General features: G+C 39.8%; 1 protein-coding gene across 1 annotated transcript; it reads right to left on the minus strand.

Moving 5' to 3' along the window:
* LOC113888797 (phospholipid-transporting ATPase FetA-like) lies at positions 1-26267 on the minus strand (the record flags this gene model as incomplete). Its single annotated transcript, XM_027535789.1, is given in 11 exon segments — positions 1-217; positions 3354-3550; positions 16421-16509; positions 17741-17834; positions 17836-17900; positions 18838-18920; positions 20146-20216; positions 20557-20629; positions 23579-23640; positions 25224-25322; positions 26154-26267. Coding segments are annotated over 11 exon segments (1164 nt in total), but the record flags the coding sequence as incomplete, so codon positions are not given.
* Positions 26268-26675: the final 408 nt, after the last annotated feature.

Here is a 26675-nt window from a genome sequence, read left to right on the forward strand (position 1 = left end):
ATGCATACCATATAATGTCCCGTTAATTGAACACTTGTTGAAAATCATGATGTTCTGAGTCAGGGTCCCTGTTTTGTCAGAGAACACATATTTGACCTGGCCGAGCTCCTCATTAAGGGTGGTGGTACGAGCCTGTGCTGGTGTGTTCTTTGGTTCATAAAACATCTTCTGATCCCAGTTGATATAGAAACTGTTGCCCAATCTTATTATCTCAACACTAAGGAGAAAGCAAGAAAAGAAGGGTCCTGGGTCAACACAGGGCAAGTAAATTCATCCCCCTGGTTTCCTTCTTCCCAGTCCTGTGGTAGAAATGAAAATCAGAATACCTTCTCTCAGAACCTACAGTCTTGAAGGACCCTTCATACTAGCCAACCCACTGTAATTCTACTTTGATCATTATCACTCAAGTCTTTACTTATTACCAGAAAACTGATTAACTTTGCTGAGGCATATTCCCTTTACACTACTTCGTTCAAATTTTTAAAAATTCTGTAACAATGCAAGGCCTGACAGAGTTAAGCTAGTTTATAAAAGGCAGCCAAAGCTTAATTAGAGGGGTATTGCTGCTGTCACGTAAACTCATTAATGGGAAAGAGAGATACTTGAGACTGGAGACTGTGCTTCTTCGTTTCAGAAGAGGAAGGGGAATATCTGTGAGACTCAGAAACAGCTTACTGGAGCTGATCCTCTGATAAAGTTCTCAGCAGACCCAGCTTGCCTGTAGGGTAGCTTTTTCCTAAAACAGCTTCCTCTCCATTTTATCTGAATTTTCCCAGTTGTGTTAGTCACATTCCACTTTTATTCTAAATGACACGCCTTATGGATTCTCCATGGCTTCCCTCGTGGCTCAGCCAATGCAGGAGATGTGGATTTGATTCCTGGGTTGGGAAGATCCCCTGGAGAAGGAAATGGCAACCCACTCCAGTATTCTTGCTTGGAGAATCCCATGGACAGAGGAGCCTGCAAGTCACGGTCCATGGGGTCACAAAAGAGTTGGACATGACTTAGCCACTAAATAACAACATGGTTAACAAGCATCTTCATTTTAAAACAGTGCAGACTTTTTAAGTGCCTTCCTTCCTATCATCATTCATACTTCAGTTGAGTCAGTTCAGTCACTCAGTCATGTCCGACTCTTTGCTACCCCATGAATCACAGCACGCCAGGCCTCCCTGTCCATCACCAACTCCCGGAGTTCACTCAGACTCACGTCCATAGAGTCAGTGATGCCATCCAGCCATCTCATCCTCTGTCGTCCCCTTCTCCTCCTGCCCCCAATCCCTCCCAGCATCAGAGTCTTTTCCAATGAGTCAACTCTTCGCATGAGGTGGCCGAAGTATTGGAGTTTCAGCTTTAGCATCACTCCTTCCAAAGAAATCCCAGGGCTGATCTCCTTCAGAATGGACTGGCTGGAGTGTGTGTTATCTCATTGCTTCATTAGTAACCCCTGTCTGAGACAACTGCATTAAGAAACATGAATCTTTTGTTTGAGGTGAGGGAGGTGGTGCTCAGGCCCTCATTATTGACTTTATTAGTCCTCATGTGTTGAGTTTTGACCCCTCTCTTCCTTCACCAGACCAGTCACCATAGCAACCTCTCTAAACTCAGACACTTAATGATATTATTTCTTTCCTTAGAAAGATTTCTGTTGGTCTTAGGATAAAGCCCAAACTCCTTGACCTAGCATTGAAGGCTCTCCTGAATCTAATCCTAAATTAGCATCCAACACCTCAGTCTAGGCTCACTCACTGTTCTATGACCAGATCAAGCTTTTAAAAACCTCTAACCTTTGTACATACTGATCTTTCTGCTTGTAATATTATTTTCGTATTTTCTTATTGGTAAATTCTCCTCTTTTCTCATGTATCAGTTTGATGATTACTTTTTTCTGTAAATCCCTAAGACTCTGTAGGTGGAACCAACCTATTCCTTTTCTAGGCTCCCATAGCATTCACATATTAATTTCTATTACATAATTCTTCATATTGTATCTTAATTATTTACTTAAGTATCTGTTTCCATGGCTATGTTGTAAGCTTATCTGGAGGAAGGGCTGTATTATTATTCATGTATCTTTCTCTGTAACCTAATATAGTGCTTGGCACATAGTCAGTTCAGTCACTCAGTTGTTCAGACTCTTTATGACCCCATGGACTGCAGCATGCCAGGCTTCTCCATCCATCACCAATTCCCGAAGCTTACTCAAACTCATGTCCATTGCATCGGTGATGGCATCCAACCATCTCATCCTCTGTTGTCCCCTTCTCCTCCCACCTTCAATCTTTCCCAGCATCAGGGTCTTTTCCAATGGGTCAGTTCTTTGCATCAGGTAGCCAAAGTATTGCAGTTTCAGCTTCAGCATCAGTTAGTCCTTCCAATTAATATTCAAGATTGATTCCCTTTAGGATGGACTGGTTAGATCTCCTTGCAGTCCAAGGGACTCTCAAAAGTCTTCTCCAACACCACAGTTCAAAAGCATCAATTCTTCTGTGCTCAGCTTTCTTTATAGTCCAACTCTCACATCCATACATGACTACTGGAAAAACCATAGCTTTCACTAGACGGACCTTTGTTGGTACCTTTGTTGGTAACATAGTAGGTGTTCAGTAAATATTTAATTAGTAAGATAATTTAGCTAACTTAGCACACATGCATATAGGGTGATTTTAGGGTTCGGATGCCACAATGTAGGGTTTAGAAAACCCGAAAAGGATGCAGAAAATGTGTTTGGGTGCATTTATGTGAAAGGGAATGCTGGAACTCAAAAAAGGAGATTGGAATACAGTAAAAACTTATTTTACCTATATTTCAAATTTTTTTCCAATGTGCTCATGAAAAGGGGAAGGAAACATCCTTCATCTTCTCCATCTTTTAGGAACCAGAATTTAAGTCACAATCACACCTACCTGCAGTTTGCCACATTGTTTCTGGGGGAAAAAGCATTCTGAGTTCTGAGTCATTTACAAATGACTGTTTAGAATCTGGGTCATTGATAAACTAGGGGCTGCCTAGCTTTTACTTTAACACAAAATTTGTGTGCATTGTTTTCTAATTATTTCATGTGTTTGTATGTCTTATTTAGTCATGTACATTATAAATTATTTGAGTGTAGGAATAATTTTTTATTATATAACCCACAAAGTATCTAGCACAGTATTCTGGACATAGAAAGCATTTATGCAAACTCTAAATATTTCTCAGAGTGTTTTGTGCACCAGGCACTCTGGAAAGTAAAAGGTTAAAGAGCACAGCATCTGTGTTTCCTGAAAGTTCACAGTCTAGTTGGGGAATAAGAAGGAAGTATCCTCCCCCAGAAGAAGTCAGCTCCTCCCTCAGCTGTCAAAGAAGCCTACCTGACGTAGAGGGAAATAGGCACCATGGTGTTGAGGATAATGAAGTAGGACCAGAACATAAGGGTGGCAGAGAAAACTGATGAAGAGACATAGTCTTCCCACGGCAGATAATCCTGGAAGTAGTAACCTTTGTTGTTTTCCCAAATATAATGACCAACTGCTAGGAGAAAACACATGCAGCCTAAAAACAGGAAAATCTAGAAATCAAAAAAAGAATTAAATTAACATTTCATCCAAGATGTACTGCTTTAGTTCTACCATCTGGAGTCTCTCCCTCAACAAAGCTTCTCTCTTTTCTTTGAGGGCAGGGTGGGGGGGTTCCCCCCTGAAGCTCACAGTCTCTAGGCAGTAGTCCACAAGACAGAAAAGAAAGCCCAGCAGGAGTCATCCTTGGGATTTTGATAGGACAAAACAGTAACTAAAATGCATTAAGTATTAAGTGCCAATAACAGTGCTAAGTACTCTACGTGTATTATTTAATATTATTCTCGTCTTTTAATAATAGATAATAAACTTGATATTAAGAATGGAAAAGTATTTTGCCTGAAGTTATCTGGCTACTATCCAGGAGAGACAGGTTTTGGACCAGTTCCAGAACCCAAGCTCTTAATTACTCCATTATTGAAGTGAGGTTCTACTTTAACAAAAGTATAAAAAGTGTGACACTGGCTTAGCAGTTGCAGGTGGGGAGGTGAGAAGGAAATGGATGTAAAAGGCTGACAATATAGCAATCATGTTTACAGAAAGAAGATGGTAAAATAGGAAGGCAGACCATGTGCCTACTGAGCCTAGAACTCTAAGGGAAGTGGTTGGAAAGAATTAGAATATTAGTGTGTGTGGACTGACTTTGACAAAGGAAAGATTTGAAGTAGGTGAATAATTGCAAGAGGAATAGAGTGAAATTTGGGGCTTCCCTGTGGCTCAGACAGTAAAGCATCTGCCTGCAATGCGGGAGACCCAGGTTCAATCTCTGGGTCAGGAAGATCCCCTGGAGAAGGAAATGGCAACCCACTCCAGTACTCTTGCCTGGAGAATTCCATGGACTGAGGAGCCTGGTGAGCTACAGTCCATGGGGTCGCAAAGAGCCAGACATGACTGAGCAACTTCACTTTCACTTTCACTTGGGTCATCAAATTAAATCACTATCTTGAAGAGATATCTCCACTCCCATGTTCAATGAAGCGTTATTTGCAATGGCCAAGACATGGAAACAATCTAAGTGTCTATCGACAGATGAATGGATAAAGAAAATGTGATACACACACACTCACACACAGACACAGACACAGACACAGACACACACAGACACACACACACTACAATGGAACATTATTCAGCCATGAAAAAAGGGAATTCTATAATTTGTGATAAATGCCCAACTCTTTAAGAAACTGCCAAATGCTTTCCAAAGTGGTTATACAATTTTACATTCCATCAGCATCACATGCCCACATATCTACAAAGAAGACATGTATTGTTACTGTGAACTTCTAAGTCTACTCAGAGGTCTTCAAACCTATGCCCTTTGTCACAAGGTGTGAACTGTTCAAAGTAACCCATCCCCACTGGTAGAAAACTGTAGGTCTCAACTTTGAGTTACTGATAAAAAGTCTTTGAAGACAAGAGTATTAAGGCAGAAGAAGCAGATCTAACTAGGACCACTCTCAAAAAATGAGATTTAAAAATCTTTTTTATTATAAAAAACTTCAAACACATATTAAGATATTAAATATTATAATGAACTTCTATGTACCCATCACCCAGCTTCATCAATGATCAATTCATGGCTGGTTTTATTTTATTCCAAATCTCCTCTTCCTCTGTCCTCTCTTTTATTTTAAGCAAATTTCTCACATTATATAATTTTATTTGGAAACTGTTTAATATATATCTTTAAAGGATCTTACTTAATATATATCTTTAAAGGATCTTACTTAAACACATAATCACGATACCTTTATCACTTAAAAAGTTAGTAATAAACCCTCAATATCATTCAATATTTGAGACTTGAGAGTTGAATGAGGGATGAAAGAGAATAAAGCAGGAGCATTAAGATAAAAAAGAACAAAATCTGCTTTTATTCCTAGCCTAATGCAGATTCATATTGAGTAGTTCCATTCTTTGTGATGCAGGTTTCTCTGGGGCCATAAAACTCTTCATAATCTTACTCCCCCTTTGTTCTGCTTCTCTTCACTGAGTTATGTGACAGAATGGCTTCTCCTCATGGTTCAGATTAAACTTTAATGATGAGTTCTAATGGCTGTGCTTTATCCATGTCAGTTAAGTTCAGTCACTCAGTCGTGTCTGACTCTTTGCAATCCCATGGACTGCAGCATACCAGGATTCCCTGTCCCTCACCAACTTCCAGAGCCTGCTTGAACTCATGTCCATCAAATCGATGATGCCATTCAACCATCTCATCCTCTGTCGTCTCCTTCTCCTCTTGCCTTCAATCTTCCCCAGCATTAGGGTCTTTGCAAATGAGTCAGTTCTTCCCATCAGGTGGCCCAAATTATTGGAGTTATAGCTTTAGCATCAGTCCTTCCAATGAACATTCAGGACTGATTTCCTTTAGGATGGACTGGTTGGATCTCCTTGCTGTCCAAGGGACTCTCAAGAGTTTTCTCCAACACCACAATTTAAAAGCATCATTTCTTCAGTGCTCAGCTTTCTTTATAGTCTAACTCTCACATCCATACATGACTACTGGAAAAACCATAGCCTTGACTAGACGGACCTTTGTTGGCAAAGTAATATCTCTGCTTTTGAATATGCTTTCTAGATTGGTCATAGCTTTTCTTCCAAGGAGCAAGTGTCTTTTAATTTCATGGCTGCAGTCACCATCTGCAGTGATTTTGGAGCCCCCCAAAATAAAGTCTGTCACCGTTTCCATTGTTTCCCCATCTATTTGCTATGAAGTGATGGGACCAGATGCCATGATCTTCATTTTCTGAATGTTGAATTTTAAGCCAACTTTTTCACTCTCTTTCACTTTCAATAAGAGGTTCTTTTGTTCTTCTTCACTTTCGGCCATAAGGATGGTATCATCTGCATATCTGAGGTTATTGATACTTCTCCCAGCAATCTTGATTCCAGCTTGTGCTTCATCCAGCCCGGCATTTCTCATGATGTGTTCTGCATATAAGTTAAATAACCAGGGTGATAATATACAGCCTTAAGGTACTCCTTTCCCAATTTGGAACCAGTCTGTTGTTTCATGTCCAGTTCTAACTGTTGCTTCTTATCCTGCATACACATTTCTTAGGAGGTAGGTCAGGTAGTCTGGTATTCCCATCTCTTACAGAATTTTCCTCAGTTTGTTGTGATCCACACAGTTAAAGGCTTTGGCATAGTCAATAAAGCAGAAGTAGATGTTTTTCTGGAACTCTATTGTTTTTTCAGTGATCCAGCAGATGTTGGCAATTTGATCTCTGGTTCCTCTGCCTTTTCTAAATCCAGCTTGAACATCTGGAAGTTCTTGGTTCACATGCTGTTGAAGCCTGGCTTGGAGAATTTTGAGCATTACTTTACTAGCGTGTGAAATGAGTGCAATTATATGGTAGTTTGAACATTCTTTGGCATTGCCTTTCTTTGGGATAGGAATGAAAACTGACCTTTTCCAGTCCTGTGGCCACTTCTGAGTTTTCCAAATTTACTGGTATATTGAGTGCAGCACTTCCACAGAATCATCTTTTAGGGTTTGAAATAGCTCAACTGAAATTCCATCACCTCCACTAGCTTTGTTCATAGTGATGCTTTCTATGGTCCACTTGACTTCACATTCCAGGATGTCTGGCTCTAGGTGAGTGATCACAAATCATGGTTATCTGGGTCATGAAGATCTTTTTTGTACAGTTCTTCTGTGTATTCTTTTTTTTTCCCCCCAAACTTATTTATTTTTAATTGAGAGCAAATTGCTTCACAATATTGTATTGGTTTCTGCCATACATCAACATGAATCAGCCATAGGTATACATATGTCCCCTCTCTCTTGAACCACATTCATTTTTTTTTTGAAGTTTTTTTTTTTAAATTTTATTTTTAAACTTTACAATATTGTATTAGTTTTGCCAAATATTGAAATGAATCCGCCACAGGTATACCCGCGTTCCCCATCCTGAACCCTCCTCCCTCCTCCCTCCCCTACCCTCCCTCTGGGTCGTCCCAATGCACCAGCCCCAAGCATCCAGTACCATGCATCGAACCTGGACTGGCGACTCGTTTCATACATGATATTATACATGTTTCAATGCTATTCTCCCAAATCTCCCCACCCTCTCCCTCTCCCACAGAGTCCATAAGACTGATCTATACATCTTCTGTGTATTCTTGACCCCTCTTCTTAATATCTTCTGCTTCTGTTAGGTCCATACCATTTCTGTCCTTTATTGTGCCCGTCTTTACATGAAATGTTCCCTTGGTATCTTGAATTTTCTTGAAGAGATCTCTAGACTTTCCTATTCTATTGTTTTCCTCTACTTGTTTGCATGGATCACTGAGGAAGGCTTTCTTATCTCTCCTTGCTATTCTTTGGAACTCTGCATTTAGATGCATATATCCTTCCTTTTCTCCTTTGCCTTCAGCTTCTCTTATTTTCTCAGTTATTTGTAAGGCTCCTCAGACAACCATTTTGTCCTTTAGCATTTCTTTTTCTTGGGGATGGTCTTGATCCCTGCCTCCTCTACAATGCCATGAACCTCCGAACCTCCATCCATAGTTCTTCAGGTACTCTGCCTATCAGATCTAATCACTTGAATCTATTTCTCACTTCCACTGTATAATCGTAAGGGATTTGATTTAGGTCATACCTGAATGGTCTAGTGCTTTTCCCTATTTTCTTCAATTTCAGTCTGAATTTGGCAATAAGGAGTTCATGATCTGAGACACAGTCAGCTCCCAGTCTTGTTTTTGCTGACTGTATAGAGCGTCTCCATCTTTGGCTGCAAACAATATAATTAATCTGATTTCGGTATTGACCATCTGATGATGTCCATGTGTAGAGTCGTCTTCCATGTGGCCAATATTAAATTTGAAACCATATTCCTCTACCTGCCACTTCTCCAGCCCCAATTCTATCAACTCCAGTTGTTAAAAAGGAAGGAAGGTAAAATGATGATAATAAATTATTATTACTTACTTATAAATATAAATTTATTTTTAATTATTTTAAATTATTAGAATAAATAAACTTGACACCCTCTAAAGTTGTGGGAGAAAATTACAGAGTGACTTTCAACACTGCTTCTGCTCCATCCCTGTTAATGACCCATCAGTCATTTCTAGGGCTGTGCCCTCCCCTCAACCAGAAAGGAAATCAGTTCCATCAGACCAAGCCCCTGAGCGCAGGACTTCTCCCACTCAGAGAGGCCTGCAGGGGCAGTACACAATCTGCTGTTTCCTCATTCCTAGAGCTTTTTCTGCCATCCTGAGACTTTCTAAAATCTTGCAGATGGTCTCTTTCTTAAGAAACATTTATGCTGTGATGGGGTTTATTGGTACTTAGTCTCTAAAGCTTCACAGTGCTTCCTCTGTATAGGAAGAAAGAAATAAGAAATTGGTTGTTGCTACAAACCCCAAACTTTACTTTGTTTATTATGAGAGCCAGTCAGACCCAAGAAGAGCAGATTACCTCCCATTTTGTACTGTGTGTCCAGTAAAGGCTGAAAGAGATTCTCAAGTCTGTCAAGAACTAAGGCCATTGCTGATCACAGTCCTAGGCAGCCTGTAAAAAGAATATTCCTCGGTCCTTGGGCCTTTCACTTCTGTGCTTTTCACTGTACCTTTTCACTCCAGAAGTATAGCCTAGATTTCTGGCATCATTTAAATTTCAAGCACTGATTTTTTTTTTTTTCTTTGCCCCACAAATACAGTCCTACTTAAAGAGACTAGGGTTCACAAAGCATTGTCACTGTGAGCTCTGGGGAGCTCTGGGGAGCTCTGGGCACAGGGAAAGGACCAGACTCCAGGTCAGCTATGGGTTTATCAAGAAGCGTCTTTACTCATCTTGCTTCCTGTCTCTGTCAGAATTTCCCCTAAGAATCATTTCTAAAAATGGGGAAGAAATGAAATGTTCAAATGAGGAAGAATTTCTGCTTCAGCTTGAGAAATGGAGTGCGTTATATCTAACTACACTGACAATGTCTTGGCAAAAATACCACATAAACAAAACTGCTGAGCTGATAAGAACCTAGCTAATTCGAGAACATTTCTTCATTTAGTAACCATTCAAAAGATACTTCCTGAGAACAGCTTTGTACAAGACACTCCCAAGGATGTAGAGATGGATATAATTTCTACCTTAGAGGCTCATAATTTGGTAGCTCAGGCACTCATTTGTCTTTCTAACTTAGCACAGAATAATGATGCTTCTATTATGTGTTATTTTCCAGTAGTCATGTATGGATGTGAGAGTTGGACTATAAAGAAAGCTGAGGGCCGAAGAATTAATGCTTTTAAACTGTGGTGTTGGAGAAGATTCTTAAGAGTCCTTTGGACTGCGAGGAGATCCAACTGGTCAATCCTAAAGGAAATCAGTCCTGAATATTCATTGGAAAGACTGATGCTGAAGCTGAAACTGCAGTACTTTGGTACCCTGATGCGAAGAGCTGACTCATTTGAAAAGACCCTAATGCTGGGAAAGATTGAGGGCAGGAGGAGAAGGGGACGACAGAGGATGAGATGGTTGGATGGCATCACCGACTCAGTGGACATGAGTTTGAGTAAACTCCGGGAGTTGGTGATGGACAGAGAGGCCTGGCATGCTGCGGTTCATGGAGTCACAAAGAGTCGGACACGACTGAGTGACTGAACTGAACTGATTATATGCTAAACACAGTTCTAGGGACTGGGATACAATGGTGATAAAAGACAACGTCTTAACTCTCAGAGGGTTTGTAATCCTGTGGATATAGGTGGAAAACAAGCAAGTTAAGAAATGAAAAATACAAGTTAACTAGTGCTAAATGCTGTGAGGGAGAAGGCAATGGCATCCCACTCCAGTACTCTTGCCTGGAAAATCCCATGGACGGAGGAGCCTGGTAGGCTGCAGTCCGTGGGGTCGCTAAGAGTGGGACACGACTGAGAGCCTTCACTTTCACTTTTCACTTTCATGCATTGGAGGAGGAAACGGCAACCCACTCCAGTGTTCTTGCCTGGAGAATCCCAGGGACGGCGGGGCCTGGTGGGCTGCCGTCTATGGGGTCGCAGAGTTGGACACGACTGAAGCGACTTAGCAATAGCAAATGCTGTGAGGAAAATAAAACAAGTTAACAGAATAAAAAAGGTCTTGGTGGAGGTGATGCCCACTTTAGATGGGTGGCAGAGAAGGCTTCTCTGAAAAGGAGACGTTAAAACCCTGAAAAAGAAGCAAGCCATGCAAAGGCCTATGCAGCCATTGGCCAGCCAGAATGAAGTTCCCATGAGAGGAAGAAGTCTGCTCTCTCACTTGATTTGTAGTTTGCCTGGGTATAGATTTCTAGGTCAAACTGAGAACTTTGAAGGTATGAACCTCTGGTTTCCAGGACTCAGTAGTGCTGGTGAGAAATCTGATGCCAATCTAATTCTCATTGTTTGTTCATATCTTACTCTTATCTCTATGAAAACTTTGAGGTACTTCTAAACACCACTGGAGCTCTAGAATTTAATGATGTTTAATGGATGTTTTAAATCTGAAATTCATATCCTTCTTCGATTATAGGAAATATTCTTCTATTATTTCTTTGACAATATTGTTCCCTCCATTTTTGCATTCTGATACTCCTGGGAGATCCTGTGGGGGTTCTTGGTTTGGTCCTCCAATTAAAAAAAGTATTTATCTCTTAGATTTTTGGTTTTAAGGTCTAGTATTCTTTGACTCTTTATTTCAGCCCTTCTATTGACTTTTTAATTTCAGTAGTTTTTACTTTCCAAAATTCTTTTTTGTTGTTCTTAGATTGCTTATTTTATTCTTTGATTAAAAAAAATTGTAGGGAATTCCCTAGCAGTCCAGTGGTTAAGTTTCCACACTTTTGCTGTTGGCCTAGGGTTGATGCCCAAGCCACAGCATGGCCAAAAAAAAAAAAAAAAGAATCAGTCTATTCTTATTTGTGCAATTGTTTCTTCTAAGAATAGTGAAATTCTTTTGAAAGTTCTTTTCTCTTTTGAATTATAATGTTTTTTCCAGAGTCAGTTATTTTATTTGTCCTCATCCTCTTCTTTTGTGCTCCTGGTTTTTTTTCCAGATCACTTAAAAACAGAAGTAAAAGAGTAGTTTGACCATTATAGGTTGGCTTTATTTCCTTTGGATAGGTTCATTTCCCTAGTAGGCCACTCCCCTGAATGGGAAGATGGAACCACGAGCTCTGTGTAGGTAGGCAAAATGTGTTAGTTCACTGGTTTTACCCTAGGATATAAAAGGAACTTGCAGGCAAACTTGAGTCCCCCAAATTTAAAATAAAGTGGGTTTACTCAGAAGTGATGACACCCACATTAGAAGCCCTAGCCCTCTGCAGAGGTTGTTAAATTTCTTCAGAAAGCAGTTCTCTTCTTTGAGACTGGAAGTCAAATACATTTGTTTTTGCTATATGGATGCCTATAGGGGTGTTAGGATGGTACAGAGGGCCAGTGGTTGTCCAAGCTGTTTTATGGGCAGTTTTAAAATTAGTTGTCCTGATTATTATATCCACATATCTTACTCCTGCTCTCCATTCCTGCTCTCTCAAGCTTGGAACTACTCTTGAGGAATGCATTGCTGCTGAAGAGGAACGCATTGCCACCAAAGCTTCCACTATTCTGGCTTACCTATCAGTACAATCTAGCAACTTTATGCGTTCCCAAAGCCCATCAACTTCTTGGGTCTGCTGATGGTTCTTCATCCTTTGTCAGAGAATTTATTTTCTATTTGTACTTTCTCACAGTCGTACCGGGCTCGAACAGCAACATCCTTCTTAAACTAGATGCCCAAGAGGAAGCATGGAACCCAAGATGATACTCCCTATTTTCTGAAGGAAAGATTGCATGAAAGAGCTCACAAATGCAGGAATTCATAGCAGCTAGTTGGCTAGTGTAGCTGCTCTGGGCATCTACACCACTTCTCTGCTGAATCCACCTTGTAGGGATTTGAATAGGGAACTACATTCTCTCTTTGAAGACTCCCACTGCAGATCTCTCCATGCAGGTGTGCATGCTAAGTCGCTTCAGTCATGTCCAACTCTTTGCAACCCTATGGACTGTAGCCTGCCAGGGTCCTCTGTCCATGGGGACTCTCCAGGCAAGAATACTGGAAAGGGTTGCCATGCCCTCCTCCAGGGATGGAACCCTCATCTCTTAAGTCTCCTGCATTGGCAGGCAGGTTCTTTACCACTAGTACCACCTCAGAAACCCAGATACCTCTGCTTTAATCTGCTCTAGGCCTGCTATTCAGCTATTATCCTAGGACTTCCTTTCAGTGTTTGCATGTTTCCTGGCTTCCAAATCTTTCTTGGTTTATTCTCTTCTTTTGCTTGAGTATACTTTAGAAACATCCTAAGAGAGGATACGTAAGGAGTAAATTTTTTTTGAGTCTTTGCACATACCGAAATTTCTTTATACTCGCATTTTATTGACAGCTTCAATGGATTTAGAATTAGAAGATGCAAATATTTTTCTGGCAGACTTTCGAAGGCAACAACATTTACCTTCTGCTGTTGCTGTTGAGAAGGTCAATGCCATTCTGATTCTTGTTTATGACCTTTTATTTCTCTCTGAAAGCTCTTGCTGCTGCTAAGTCACTTCAGTCGTGTCCCACTCTGTGCGACCCCATAGACAGCAGCCCATCAGGCTCCCCTGCCCCTAGGATTCTCCAGGCAAGAGTACTGGAGTGGGGTGCCATCGCCTTCTCCACTGAAAGCTCTTAGGATCTTTTAAAAAATTTTATAATTTCTTCACATGTGGTCAGATTTTCATGTTAAATAGACTTGTCACGTGTTTTAATTTTATCTCCACAGGGTGATAGCAAGCATAGCAGAAAGAGAATTGACTCTGAAAAGTTATGCCTAGATGGATAGGTGTGATCATTGAATAAAATTATGTATGTAAAGCATCTGGCACATATTGATGCTCTATCTTCCAAAGTGAATTTATATACTTGACAGCTGGACCCAGGACTTATAAATCCTTATGGTCCTCATAATACCTGGCACATATTAGATTCTCAATAAAAATGACTTCACCTCACCATACACAAAAATAAACTCAAGATGGCTTAAAGACTTAAACAAAAGACATCATCATAAAACCCCTAGAAGAGAGCATAGGCAAAACATTCTGTGTGACGTAAATTGTACTGATGTTTTCTTAGGTCAGTCTCCCAAGGCAATAGAAATATAAACAAAATGAAAAAAAATGGGACCTAATCAAACTTACAAGCTTTTGCACAGGCAAGGAAACCATAAACAAAATGAAAAGACAACCTACAGAATGGGAGAAAATATTTGCAAATGATGCAAGTGAAAAAGGCTTAATTTCCAAAACATACAAACAGCATAAACAAATGAACAACAAAAAAACAAACAACCTTATCCAAAAATGGGCAGCAGACCTAAATAAACATTTCTCCAAAGAAGATACACAAGTGATTAATAGACACAAGAAAAAACGTTCAACATCAAGAATTATTAGAGAAATACAAAGCAAAACTATAATGAAGTACCATTTTAACTGGTCAGAATGGTCATCATCAAAAAGTCTACAAATAACAAATGCTGGAAAGGGTGTGCAGAAAAGGGAATCCTCTTACACTGTTGGTGGGAATGTATATTGGTACAGCCACTGTGGAAAATAGCATAAAGATTCCTCAGAAAACTAAAAGTAGAATTACCATATGATCTAGCAATCCCACTTCTGGTCATACACTCAGACAACACTATAATTCAAAAAGATACATGCACTCCTTGGTTCATAGCAGCTCTATTCATAATAGCCACGACATGAAAACAAAGTAAATGTCCACTGACAGATGAATGGATAAAGATGTGGTACACATATATAATAGAATACTACTCAGCCATAAAAAAGAATGAAATAATGCCATTTCCAGCAACATGGCTGCAGCTAGAGATTGTCATATTAATACTAAGTGAAGTAAGTTAAAAAGAGAAAGACAAATATCATATGATTTCACTTATATGTGGAATCTAAAATATGGCACAAATGAACCCATTTATGAAACAAAATAGAATCACAGACATACAGAACAGACTGGTGGTTGCCAAGGGGGAAGGATGGAATGGGAGGTTGGGGTTAGCAGATGTAAGCTTTTATATATAGAATGGAAAAACAACAAGGTCCTACTGAACAGCATAAAAAATTATAGTCAATATCCTATGATAAACCATAATGGGAAAGAATATTAAATAAGGAAGTATATATATGCATAGCTGAATTACTTTGCTGTATAGCAGTAATGAACATAACTCTAAATCAACTACACTTTAATAAAAAATATGACTTGACAATGAGTCTTTGACATTATTTTTCTGTGGGACTTTATGTTATTTATCTTTACTATGACTTAACTTGCATATTTGTCAGTGGGAAAAATATTTCTTGACTTATTGTTCATAGATGTTGTGAAGCTGCTGTAAGTGAATGTGAAAATATTCTAAAAAGTTAAAATTCCTCTACAGGTGTCAAGTATTATCACTACCTTTCAGATAGGTAACCAGGTAGTTGAGCTTTCTTAGGCATATGGGAGATATCTTGTTTTAAAGACAACCCTAGGCTAAATTACCTACTTATTCCCTAATGATACACTCTCTGATATTGTCAAAGGCATATTTACCTCTGCTGCCTTTCTGAATTCTCAACTATGATTATCTTCTTCATTAATAAACCAGGAAACGTCACTTTGTTTCAACTGCTGAAAGCTATGCAGACAGTAGTGGAAAGAAAAAGATAGTGAATACTAATATCTGGTCTCAAAGCTGAATGAACTTCCTAATTTTCTAAAATCCCAGTGGTGCAAGAGGTAAAGAATCTGCCTGCCAACGCAGGAGATGCAAGAGACACCAGTTCTATCCCTCGGTTGGGAAGATCCCCTGAAGGAGGGCATGGGAATCCACTCCAATATTCTTGCTTGGGAAATCCCACGCACAGATGAGCTTGGTGGGCTATAGTCCGTGGGGTCGCAAAGAGTTGGACATGACTGAACATGCACACACACATATGATAAGCATGGAAATTAACTAATTAATCTTCAATTTAAAATTTTATTCTTAAAGCTGATTATCATCTACTGAGTGCTTTTTAAAAAATTTTTTATTGGTGTATAGCTGATTTACAATGTTGTGTTGTTTCAGGTATACAGCAAAGTGAATCATTTATACATATACCCACTCTTAGAGATTCTTTTCTCATATAGGCCATTACAGAGTATTCAGTAGACTTCCCTATGCTATACAGTAGGTCCTTGTTTGTTAACTATCTTATATATAGTAGTGTGTATATATCAATCCCAATCTCCTAATTTATCTCTCCCCCCTTATTGCCTAATAATCATAAATTTGTTTTCTACATCTGTGACTATTTCTGTTTTTTAAATAAGTTCATTTGTACTCTTTTTTTTATGATTTCACATATAATCAGTATGTACTGAGTGCTTTTCAAATTTCATTTCTTAGCAGTAGAATCCTCTATTCTCTAACTGAAATTTTACAGAACAGATAAATGTGAGGCTGCTCTTTTTGAAGCAGGAACTTCAGAATGAAGAGGCCAGAACAAAACTCTTGATCTTCTCTATTCCCCCTGCAGCAGACCTTAGCCTTCTCTAAGGAAATAGAGTTTGAAAATCATTGGTTTAAGTAAGGTGATCTTATTAATCTAAGTAAGAGCTTATTGAAGTGGTCATGAGTTAAACTGGCTAAGAAGAAAAAGAAAAAAAGTGTCAATGAGTTTTCTTCTTATCTGGTCCAGATATAAGTTTGTGGGGTCCTAAAACTGCTTGAGACTTTCAGACAAGTAAATTCTGACTTGAAAATACCAGCTACTGCTGTAGAAGGAAGCAAAGAAGGCCTATTTATAAAAATACAGAAAAGAGGTCTTTAACTTACCCAGAGCACGAGGACATTCATGAGGTGGTCTATGTGTGTCCGTTTAAAGGTGGACTTCCCACTGTTCTGCATTACTTTGGTGTCTGGTCCTAAGTTAAACAGGGAGACATCATCTCAGAATCTCTAAATATTCTCAAGAGGACTGAAATTGGGTTGAAACACACCTTTATGATCACTTTATCAAACTTCTTTCCAATGCTAAAGGATAAAGCCTTGGAGGAAGGCTCATGGTTGGTGCCCCAAACTCAAAGAATGGAAAATTTATTTCTTAGGATAATCCCAATTACTTTTGCAAACTGCATCAGTGCTGAAACCTCCCTCTTTGCAGCATCTTAGACAGTCTAGTTTTTCATTGGTAAGTCAGAATAGGGGCCTCAAGCTTCTCTCTCATCACCATCTGGTTTATTTAGCTTAGAAAAAGGGTCTTCTGACAAGGAGATATTCACCTTCTTTTGAGGAAACCCATAGCTGGACCAGGCTCTATTTAAAGTTTCTAACTAGGAAATGGAGAAAGTAAAAGGCAATGGCAAGTGATTTCTTCTGAGGTGGGAGCTGAGATTTCTCTGAAGCTGAGCGATAGAGACTTTGAACTTCATGATAGGACAGACAATAAGTAGAAATAAAGGACTTTTAATGACACACTGAGACTAGAGCTGGAAATTATGATCTTACTGTGGTTGTTGTCACGAATACTCACCGTCACCGAGGGCATAGGGAGCACAAAAGCTTCCTTCATTTTCCGGCACTACATTATAACTCCAGAAAATCCCTCACTAAGTATGAAGGATTATGGTTCTAAATGCCATCTCAGGATGGGCCACTGCTCAGGAGCCACATGTGCCCTTTCTCTGGCATGAACACTTCACACTGTATTTTATCTTCCCCATAATGAGCACCATGTTTATTCTCTCCACATGCGAATAATCCACATGTATACCCTCCCCTTTCACACTGTTCTCCTTTCAAATGCTAATTCTATGTATACTTCTATGTGTATACCTTGTCTAGTGTCCAGATGTGGTTAGAAAGACTCATGAATGTTCTGTGGCCTTGGAACACAAAGCCTTCCACTATCAAAGGCAGGGCTGATATGCTGGCAGCTCAGTGTTTGGAAAAAAAGTCATTTTTTTTTTCCTAAAAAAAAAAGTTTTTTCTTAATTCCTCCATCCATCTATCCATCTCCCTGCCTCCCTTCTTCAAAGCCATAGTGTTCTGGTATATACCTGAGCATCATATCTACATCATGAAAACTAAGTGCCCACAATGTGGCTATGAATGGAATCCAGCAGGCTGGGGGTTTGTGACTCCAGAAAGACGTACCAGTAAAAATAACCAAGCCATAGCACCAATCTGTATTTCTGATGACACAGCCTCGGAGAATCAGTCTGTCATGATTCAGGATGTAGTTTTTTTCCCTTATACATGAGTATTCCTGTGAATCTGTCCAACTTGTTATTGGGAGACTCACACCTCACTTCTCCTGAAAAAAAAAAAAAAAAAAAGGAATAAGAGTCCTAACTCTGTAATCTTAATTCTTTCCTAACAGGAAGTTCAGTTCAGTTTAGTCACTCAGTCGTGTCCGACTCTTTGCGACCCCATGAACAGCAGCACACCAGGCCTCCCTGTCCATCACCAACTCCTGGAGTCCACCCAAACCCATGTCCACTGTGTCAGTGATGCCATCCAACCATCTCATCCTCTGTCGTCCCCTTCTCCTCCTGCCCTCAATCTTTCCCAGCAAAGAGGAGGCTTAATAGAAAAGAGGAAAGAACAAGCCTCTTTCAAAATATACACACACCTTTTTTTCCTATCCTTTCTCAGCCACTGCCCATTTCTCAGCAGCTCCCTTTAGAAAGGCAGACAGAGGGTTCTGGGCATCAGAGAAGAGTAATTCTGTGACATGGGTTATCCAGAAAGAGAACAACCCACATGATAACTTATTACCATTAGTACTTCCAGATCAAATGAGCTAAATCTGAATAGATTCAGAAACTACTTAAAGCAAACGTAGTATTTTTTTCAAAATGGAAATAAGTTAATTTTTTCATGATTAGTAAAGTAAAATATGTCCTTTTGTAAATTATATACAACATTAAAAAGGAGAAAGTAAAATTCACTCACTGCCTAGAAATAAGTGCTATTAACCTTTTATAGTATATCCTTCCAAGATTTTTTCTATACATATACTCATAAACATATATATATTTCCAAAGACAAATTTATGTTACATTATACTGTGCATAGTGTATTGTAATCTTTTTAAACTTATATGTTGTGAATATTTTTCCATATAAGTAAATATCAACTTGCATACTGTTTTTTATGAGTTATATATAATTCACTATATGGCTATATCAAACTTTAACCACACCTCTTCTGATAAAAATTTGGGTTGGCAAATCTATTTCAAAACTCACCATCAAAAGCAGACAGAAGCTTCAGGTTATCTTCCATCTCACTGGTAACGGTGATGGCCTGCTTCACTTTCAAGTTGGTTTCACTAGAGTAAGGAATGCACATATATAACAGCAGTACAGGTCCGGTTTCTCCTACTTTAGAAAATAGTTGTTGCCAATATTGCTTGGCTTTCAGACTTGAGTTGTCAGAGTCACTCCTATTGTCATCCTCTCTCAAGGGCAGTACTGAGGTAGAATGGTGGTGCTGCTAAGTCCATTCAGTCGTGGCCGACTCTGTAACCCCACAGACGGCAGCCCACCAGGCTGCCCCATCCCTGGGATTCTCCAGGCAAGAACACTGGTTCTTGCCATTTCCTTCTCCAATGCATGAAAGTGAAAAGTGAAAGTGAAGTCGTTCAGTAGTGTCCGACTCTTAGCGACCCCATGGACTGCAGCCTCCCAGGCTCCTCCGTCCATGGGATTTTCCAGGCAAGAGTACTGGAGTGGGGTGCCATTGCCTTCTCCAGGAAGCTAAATATTAGCCCACTTGCTCCCCTCTCTCCCTGAAACACATATCAACTACTTTAACCAACCTATGAGATCTTGCTGGTGGAGCTGCTCTAGAAACGCTGAAGAAACATCACAAAATAACCTGGAGGTGGTACCTACTCCCTTCAAAAGTAAGGTCCTGGTAAGAACCTGTGAACACTTGCAAGTAAACATACTCCTCGTCTCACAAATGTTTATAGGACCCATGAAGGGATCTCACTTAACCATTATTTGATACAGAAATGCACAGAGATAGAAGTAAAAACAAAGCCACATTTCAAAAAGTTTGTGGGCACTAAGAGGAAGAGTTGTAAGGATGCAGATTAACATAAAACTCCACAGGACAAGCTCTCTGAAGATGGCCTCTATCTTCCAAAGATCTTAGCTTTTGCACATTAATGAATTTCTACCTTAAATCCTTTCCAGAACATGGTTTATCAGTACATAATTATCTCAGTATTCATTCCCCCACCCCAAGAAACTTTGGAACTATATTCTGAAATTTCATAGTCCGGTTAACCTTTCCTATCACTCAGCATTATTGAATATAGTCAGACTGAATGTTTCCAATTTGAAGATGGAGAATAATTGCCCAGATTCTGCACCCAGTTGGATGCTCAATTATCTGTCAAGAGCTCAGCCTTAGACTTGAGGCCTCCTATCTTATCTGGATATTTCTAGCTTTTAGCACTTCATTCTCTGCATCATGCTGTCCCTCAATGAGAAATCATTCTAAGCTGGCTCAACCGTCTTATTGGACTATGAGGAAGGAACACTCACCCATCCAGTTCTGCAGTTTCTATATATGCCAGACTGTAGGGCTCACTGCTCGAGAGTAATAGTATATCAGCCTGTGGTCAGGAAAGGCAGAGAAGATAAGGAAGGCAGACTTTTAAAATTACAAACTCAGGAACAGCTATTCATCCTAAGAATTTTATAGACATTTGGTTTACTTTCTTTGTCTCGAGACCCATCACTGGTACCACACACCTCCTTTATTAAAGCCAGTCATACTTTACCTGGAATTGTGGTGAGAAGTGGACAAGAACAAACTTCTTACCACAGGAGCTGGTGATCTCTAGATGCACAGTGAAGCAGGTGAATATCACCAAAAGGAGTGGTCACAGAAGTGCTAAAAAGGTTTCTACTCAAGCCCAAAGAGAAAAAGCCACAGCCCAAAGAGGTACTCACCGTAACAATCTGATTGTTTTCTAGTTTAATTATATCTCCCACTTGGACATTCATCCATTTTTCTGTCACTATCCTGCAAGAAAGTGAACCTTGAATGCCTGCATGCCAGCTCTGAGAATATTCCTACAGTCCTGTTTTGACAATCAAGGGGGGAAAAAAAGCTGAGATGAACTCAAAGCTCAGAGGAGGACCAAACTGCTTTGGGATACTCCTTGCCCAAGCAGTATCAAGAATGGGGCCCATTTCTCTTGATCAGGCTATAAGAGTTTTCTAAAACTCTATAATGGTATATGTAGATATACAGGCACATAATTTTTCTTTAAGTAAAAGCAATATATGCATATGGTAAAAATACAGTTCAAATAATTAAAAATATAGAAAAAGAAAAAGTAAAGTCTCCTCTCTCCCCAGATTATAGTTTTGTCACTTATAACAATTTTTTGCATTTCTTTTGAGAAAATGTCAATCCATATAATCACATAATAGATATACATTTTAAAATGACATACTAGATACATAATTTTCTGTACTTTGCATTTTTCATTTAATAATATATCTGAGAGAACACTTACAGAGGTGTGGCTCATTCCTCTTGATAGCTAAAAAAATGTGGCTTTTAACTAAAGATGTGCTTGTAGCCAGAATTACTGACTACAATGACAGAAATCACAACTCAAAAAACAAAATTTTTCAAAGGTGTTAATATCTCTGTTCAAACATATGTGCTGTACAAAAAGGACACCACTTTCTGGAATATAGACAATTCATCTCAAGTGTTAAATAAATCAGACATTCATTGGCTTACAAAGTTTAACCATTAGGGCCCTGCTTGTGAATTCCTACTCTAAAACCACTCTATGACAAATTTTTCTGTAATAGTTTTATAAAACCCAAGTGCTCAAGCTCCTTGGGAAGTTCATTTGACTAAATTCATTCAGTAATTCCTAGCTTTACAAATTTCTTATACACTCAGTTTTATCTTTTCTCCTTATTTCTATAGCTTTCTTTTTTTAAATTTTGTTTTTAATCACAACTAACTTTTTAGTGATGAGAGGCTTCAACAGATCAAAACACTTGAGGAAATAATCCATCATGAGTAAGAATCAGCAAACACAATAAATAACAGAATCAGATGCCCAAGAACTTCCCATAATAGAATTCTATGATTAAAACTATAGTTCTTGATATGTGTGTACTTAGTCACTCAGGATGAGTCCAACTCTTTGTTGACCCCATGGACTACAGCCTGCCAGGCTCCTCTGTCCATGGGGATTCTCCAGGCAAGAATACTGGAGTGGGTTGCCATACCCTCCTCCAGGGGATCTTTCAAACCCAAGGATTGAACCCAGGTCTCCCGCATTGCAAGCGGAATCTTTACCGACTGAGCTACCAGGGAAGGACAAGAATACTGGAGTGGGTAGCCTATCACTTCTCCAGGGGATCTTCCCGACCCAGGAATTGAACCAGGGTCTCTTGAAATCCTATGCTAATGCTAAGTCGCTTCAGTCGTGTCCGACTCTGTGTGACCCCATAGACAGCAGCCCACCAGGCTCCCCCGTCCCTGGGATTCTCCAGGCAAGAACACTGGAGTGGGCTGCCATTTCCTTCTCCAATGCATGAAAGTGAAGAGTGAAAGTGAAGTCGCTCAGTCGTCTCCGACTCTTAGCGACTCCATGGATTGCAGCCTAACAGGCTCCTCCGTCCATGGGATTTTCTAAGCAAGAGTACTGGAGTGGGGTGCCATTGCCTTTGCAACAACATGGATGGACTTGGAGGATATTATGCTAAGTGAAATTAGTCAGACATATAAAGACAAATACTGTATGATATCACTTATATGTGGAATCTAAAAAATACAGCAAACTAGTGAATATAACAAAAAGAAACAGACTCACACATACAGAGAACAAACTAGTGGTTACCAATGGAGTCAGAGAAGGGGGAGGGGCAATATATGGGGAGGGGATGAAGAGGTACAAAGCATTACATATAAAATAAGCTACAAGGATATATTGTACAACACAAGTAATACAGACAACATTTTATAATAACTATAAAGGAAGTATAACCTTTAAAAACTGTGACTCACTATATTGTATACCTATAACATATAATGTTGAACATCAACTGTACTTCAATTAAAAAAAATTTTTTTTTAAATATAAATATATATATAAAACTGCAGCTACTGGGTGTTGTGTAAGGTCACCATGAGAAAGGATTGGACCTCATCTTGAATTCCCTCAGATCTGTATTTGTTTGTGATCATGCTTCTGCAAACACTGGTCACTTCTCCTTTCATATAATCTCTGTTGAATTCTTCCCCATCTTTTAAGCACAAACATCATCTTTTCTAGAAAGTCTTCCTTAATTTCTTTAGCCAGCTATGATGGCCTATTTTTTTAATTAATTCTTATGATAATTTTTGTACCTCTTACAATAATCTTCATATTTTGCTTTATATAAAATTATGCCAGTCTCCCTCTATCCCTGCCAAAGGTAAACTGCTCCAATTTTGCAGAACCCCACAAAAAAATAAGCATTTACCCATACTTTAGATAGATAAGACCAAACACTACAGCAATGAGGTCAACACCAATATTTTCTTTAGATTGTTAACAAAAAGATGTCCTAACCAAAGTCTACAGTAGAATGGTCAATAAGTCATGTAGAATCCACTGATGCACTAAAGACAGACATCTCCATGCTGACCATCGTACTGGTAATGACCACTTGCATACTAATATCATGTCATAATTTGTTAATTTCTTTAATATATATTATTTTGTTTCATTTTTGTAAGCATCCTTTAAGGTAAAGAATATTATTTTCATTTTATAGATAAGAAATATGAGGCCCAGAGAAGCAAGTTCAGGGCATACTAGAAACAAACTCTTCCTATGTCCAGCCCAAGGCTCTTTTCACTGTCTTAAATCACCTTTCCAAACACATCAAGTTTTAGCAAGGTCAGTGCTCTCCCAGAGCTGATTCAACCTAAACTGGCTTCCCAAGAAGCACTTACCTGCCATTCATCAGCACCAGAACAGAACGATTGTTGACTTGATTATCATTTTGGTGCCTTTTCTAAAATCATACAAGAAAATGTTCAGGAAATAGAGCAAACTGTATTTAGAAGATTAATATTTTGAAGTATTGTTCAATGTAGTTCCTCTTCTTTGTAATTCTCCCTTACCCCCGTTTCTTCACCACCTTACCCTCCAGCCCCTGGCCAATTCCAAGTTCTTCCACCATTAAAACCAGACCAAGAAGCTGACTGTCTCTGAGAAGCTGGGAAAGGAGGTCAGAAAAAGAATCAAGCGAGAAGAAAGAGACAAACTCTTTGTTTTAATATCAAGAGCCAAAACCTGGGGTAATGAGAATAAATAACTTATGTTGAAAGCCACAGAAGAGAGAATGCAAAATGATGGGGCTACACCTTGGTAGGTAGAGGGAAGTTATGTATTCACAAGCATACCAATACCCCTACCCTCAACCACAGTCAGCATAAGAAGCTTCTACCATGGATACAATGAGGAAAGGGGAATAGAGGTCTATTCAAAGACCAAATAAGAGAGTAACAAATAAGTCCTGATGCTAAGATTCACATGAGTCCCTTTCCTTTCAGTTGAGATTACTCCCTGGGAAGAGGGTAGAAAGAATCCTGAATTGGTCAGAATATTTCTCCTAAAGAGACTGAGTTCTAAACCAGAAGGAACTGCCTGGGTTATCCTGAATTGGTAAGTTTAGCTTTTGGCTCTCATTAAAAAAGGGCTGAGATGGTGAGGTGGTGGTTATGAGTTACACTGAGTTTAGTTATGGAAAGTTAAGTTATATTTTTGCACATCTTAGTTGTGCCTGAAATTTAAACCACTATATATGTTAATTCTGGGTTTAAAGAGCCACAGAGTTAAAGAGCTGGAGAAACACTCTGCTCTTAAACTTTGATATAAAAATCAGAAGGACTCTCTTAGGGAAGCTCCAAACAGGTCAACACGATGGGCTTCCCAAATCCCACTGGTAGGCACAGCACCGGTTCCCCACGTTTGCCCTCCCACCTGGCCCTGCTGTAAAGGAGCATGCAGGAAGCCACGCTGCACTCGCTGAGAGCCAGCTTCTCCCGCCAAGGCCAGGGGAGGAGCCAGCCTCTGTTGAGTCATGATGCTCTCTAAACTCAGAGGGTTCCTAGCTGTGTGCACCTGATAGAACCGAAAGCTGGAGAGGGAAATACGGAGAGTCAGAGAGGAGAACAGGAATGCAGAAAGGGGAGATAAGACCAGAGAAAGCAAGGGGGACAGGAAGAAGGGAAGAGGAATATAGAAATGGGAGAAGGGTGAATGGAGAAAGAAAGGTGAGAGCAAACCCAGAGAGAGCTAAGTAAAGGCAGAGGTGGGTTATGAAGGAGATGGAAGGAAACCTGGAAATGGCGGCAGTAAGAAGACAGAGAAAGGCCTTGCGTGAGTGACCCCTTTCTGGCCATGGATGGCTCACCAATCTTGGGCTTAAGGGAATCTCATATTCCTCTGGCACAAGTAAGGACATAGGGAAAGGAAACACCTCTTTCCTTCTTCCTTCTAGTATTAGGCAGTTCTGGGGAGTCCTTCCTGCTCCCTTCCTCCCCTGCCTGACTAGGTACAGTGAGGGAAGAGAGGCCCTGGAAGCCACTTCACCACATCATCGATGGCATCTTTCACTGCTGTTATGGACAGCACCACCATCAGCGGTATCACAGTCGTGTACCATGCCAAGGAGGAGATCTGAGGAATCAACTGGGAGAGGGAAGGGGAGAGAAACATAGGTCAGAAAGCTTAAAGGACAATGTATTTCCTCCCAACCCCCACTGCACCACCATTTCCGTCTCCCTAGATTCATAATAAGTTCAACAATCCTAGTTGCTTTCCACTGTTATAACCTCCAACTAGCCACCCCAGTATAAGCAAACACCTCCTAAAGATGAAAGAAGAGGAGATGATAAATTGCCAGGTAATGTCCTGAACTCTAATATCTTTGTCTTGATGGCAAAGAGCCATTCCTCTCTTCTGATAATGAAGGTGCTGGGGGGTAGGGCATTAAGTGTGGGCATGGGAGAACCACATAACCGCCTATACCCCTTCAGCACAAGGGGAAATGAGATGACCCGTCTCTCTCTCCCAACTTGTGCCTACCCTGCTAGGCTTCCGTGCCCTGTGCTGATGTTCTAAACCATTCTCCTCCCTTGGTGCTCCCATGTGTTAACTTTCTGTCGGGGAGGCTGGGACAAGAAGGAGGAATGGGGCTGCAGCTGAGGCGGGGGTGTAGAATCAAGTCTGTGGCCTTTCACGGTTAAGCTGAACTGTGGTGATGCAGTCATGGTGAGGGAGCACCCCTTAGCATGGGACTCGGCGACCGTGTCTCCTTCCTCTTATAGAGGGTTGTTTCACCCTGGCTAATCCTGACCACAGCTATTCTAGGAGACTGGCCCGAGACTCCAGCCATCCATTCGCCCATTGTCTAAAGAGAGAAGACATCTCTCAGTTTAAGGAGGAGAAGGACTGATTACATAACCTGACCCCAGGGAAGTTGATAAAATATTCTGTGGAAAAGACCCTAAAAGGTAATACCTGTAGAAAAAGCAAAAAGAGGAAATATGCATTTGCAAGTCTCTGGAACTGTTCAAACAGGTTCATAGGCAAGAAGTTTAAGGCATTATATTTTGAGGTTTTGACGCTATTATCCTGTTAGTAAAAGAACACAAGCACAATTAGAGTAACAAAAGACTGCACCTCCAAGTCTTAACAAAAAGGACCAAGACCACTTCATAAAATAGGAAAAAGCTAATAGCTTCCCAACATAGTGAGGGAAGGAAGGAAGAAGTGTTTGTCTCCAGACTCTTTTCTTTGAGGCCTAGAGAGGCCTATGTATGTATGCCAAAGATGGCAAGGTTGATCAATATGGGACATTCTTAGGAGGGGCAGAATGTATTTACGCCCTGAGTCGAATTCTTTGTTTACTGATGCTATTGATAATAATTATGATAATAAAATCAATAACAATCAAAACTTATTAAATATTTATTATATGTAAAGTACTATTCTAAGTACTTTAGTACTATTTTAAATATTTTAGAAAAAGCAACTTATTTA

The sequence above is a fragment of the Bos indicus x Bos taurus genome, unplaced genomic scaffold (genome assembly GCF_003369695.1).
Source record: "Bos indicus x Bos taurus breed Angus x Brahman F1 hybrid unplaced genomic scaffold, Bos_hybrid_MaternalHap_v2.0 tig00001982_arrow_arrow_obj, whole genome shotgun sequence".
Lineage (NCBI taxonomy): Eukaryota > Metazoa > Chordata > Mammalia > Artiodactyla > Bovidae > Bos > Bos indicus x Bos taurus.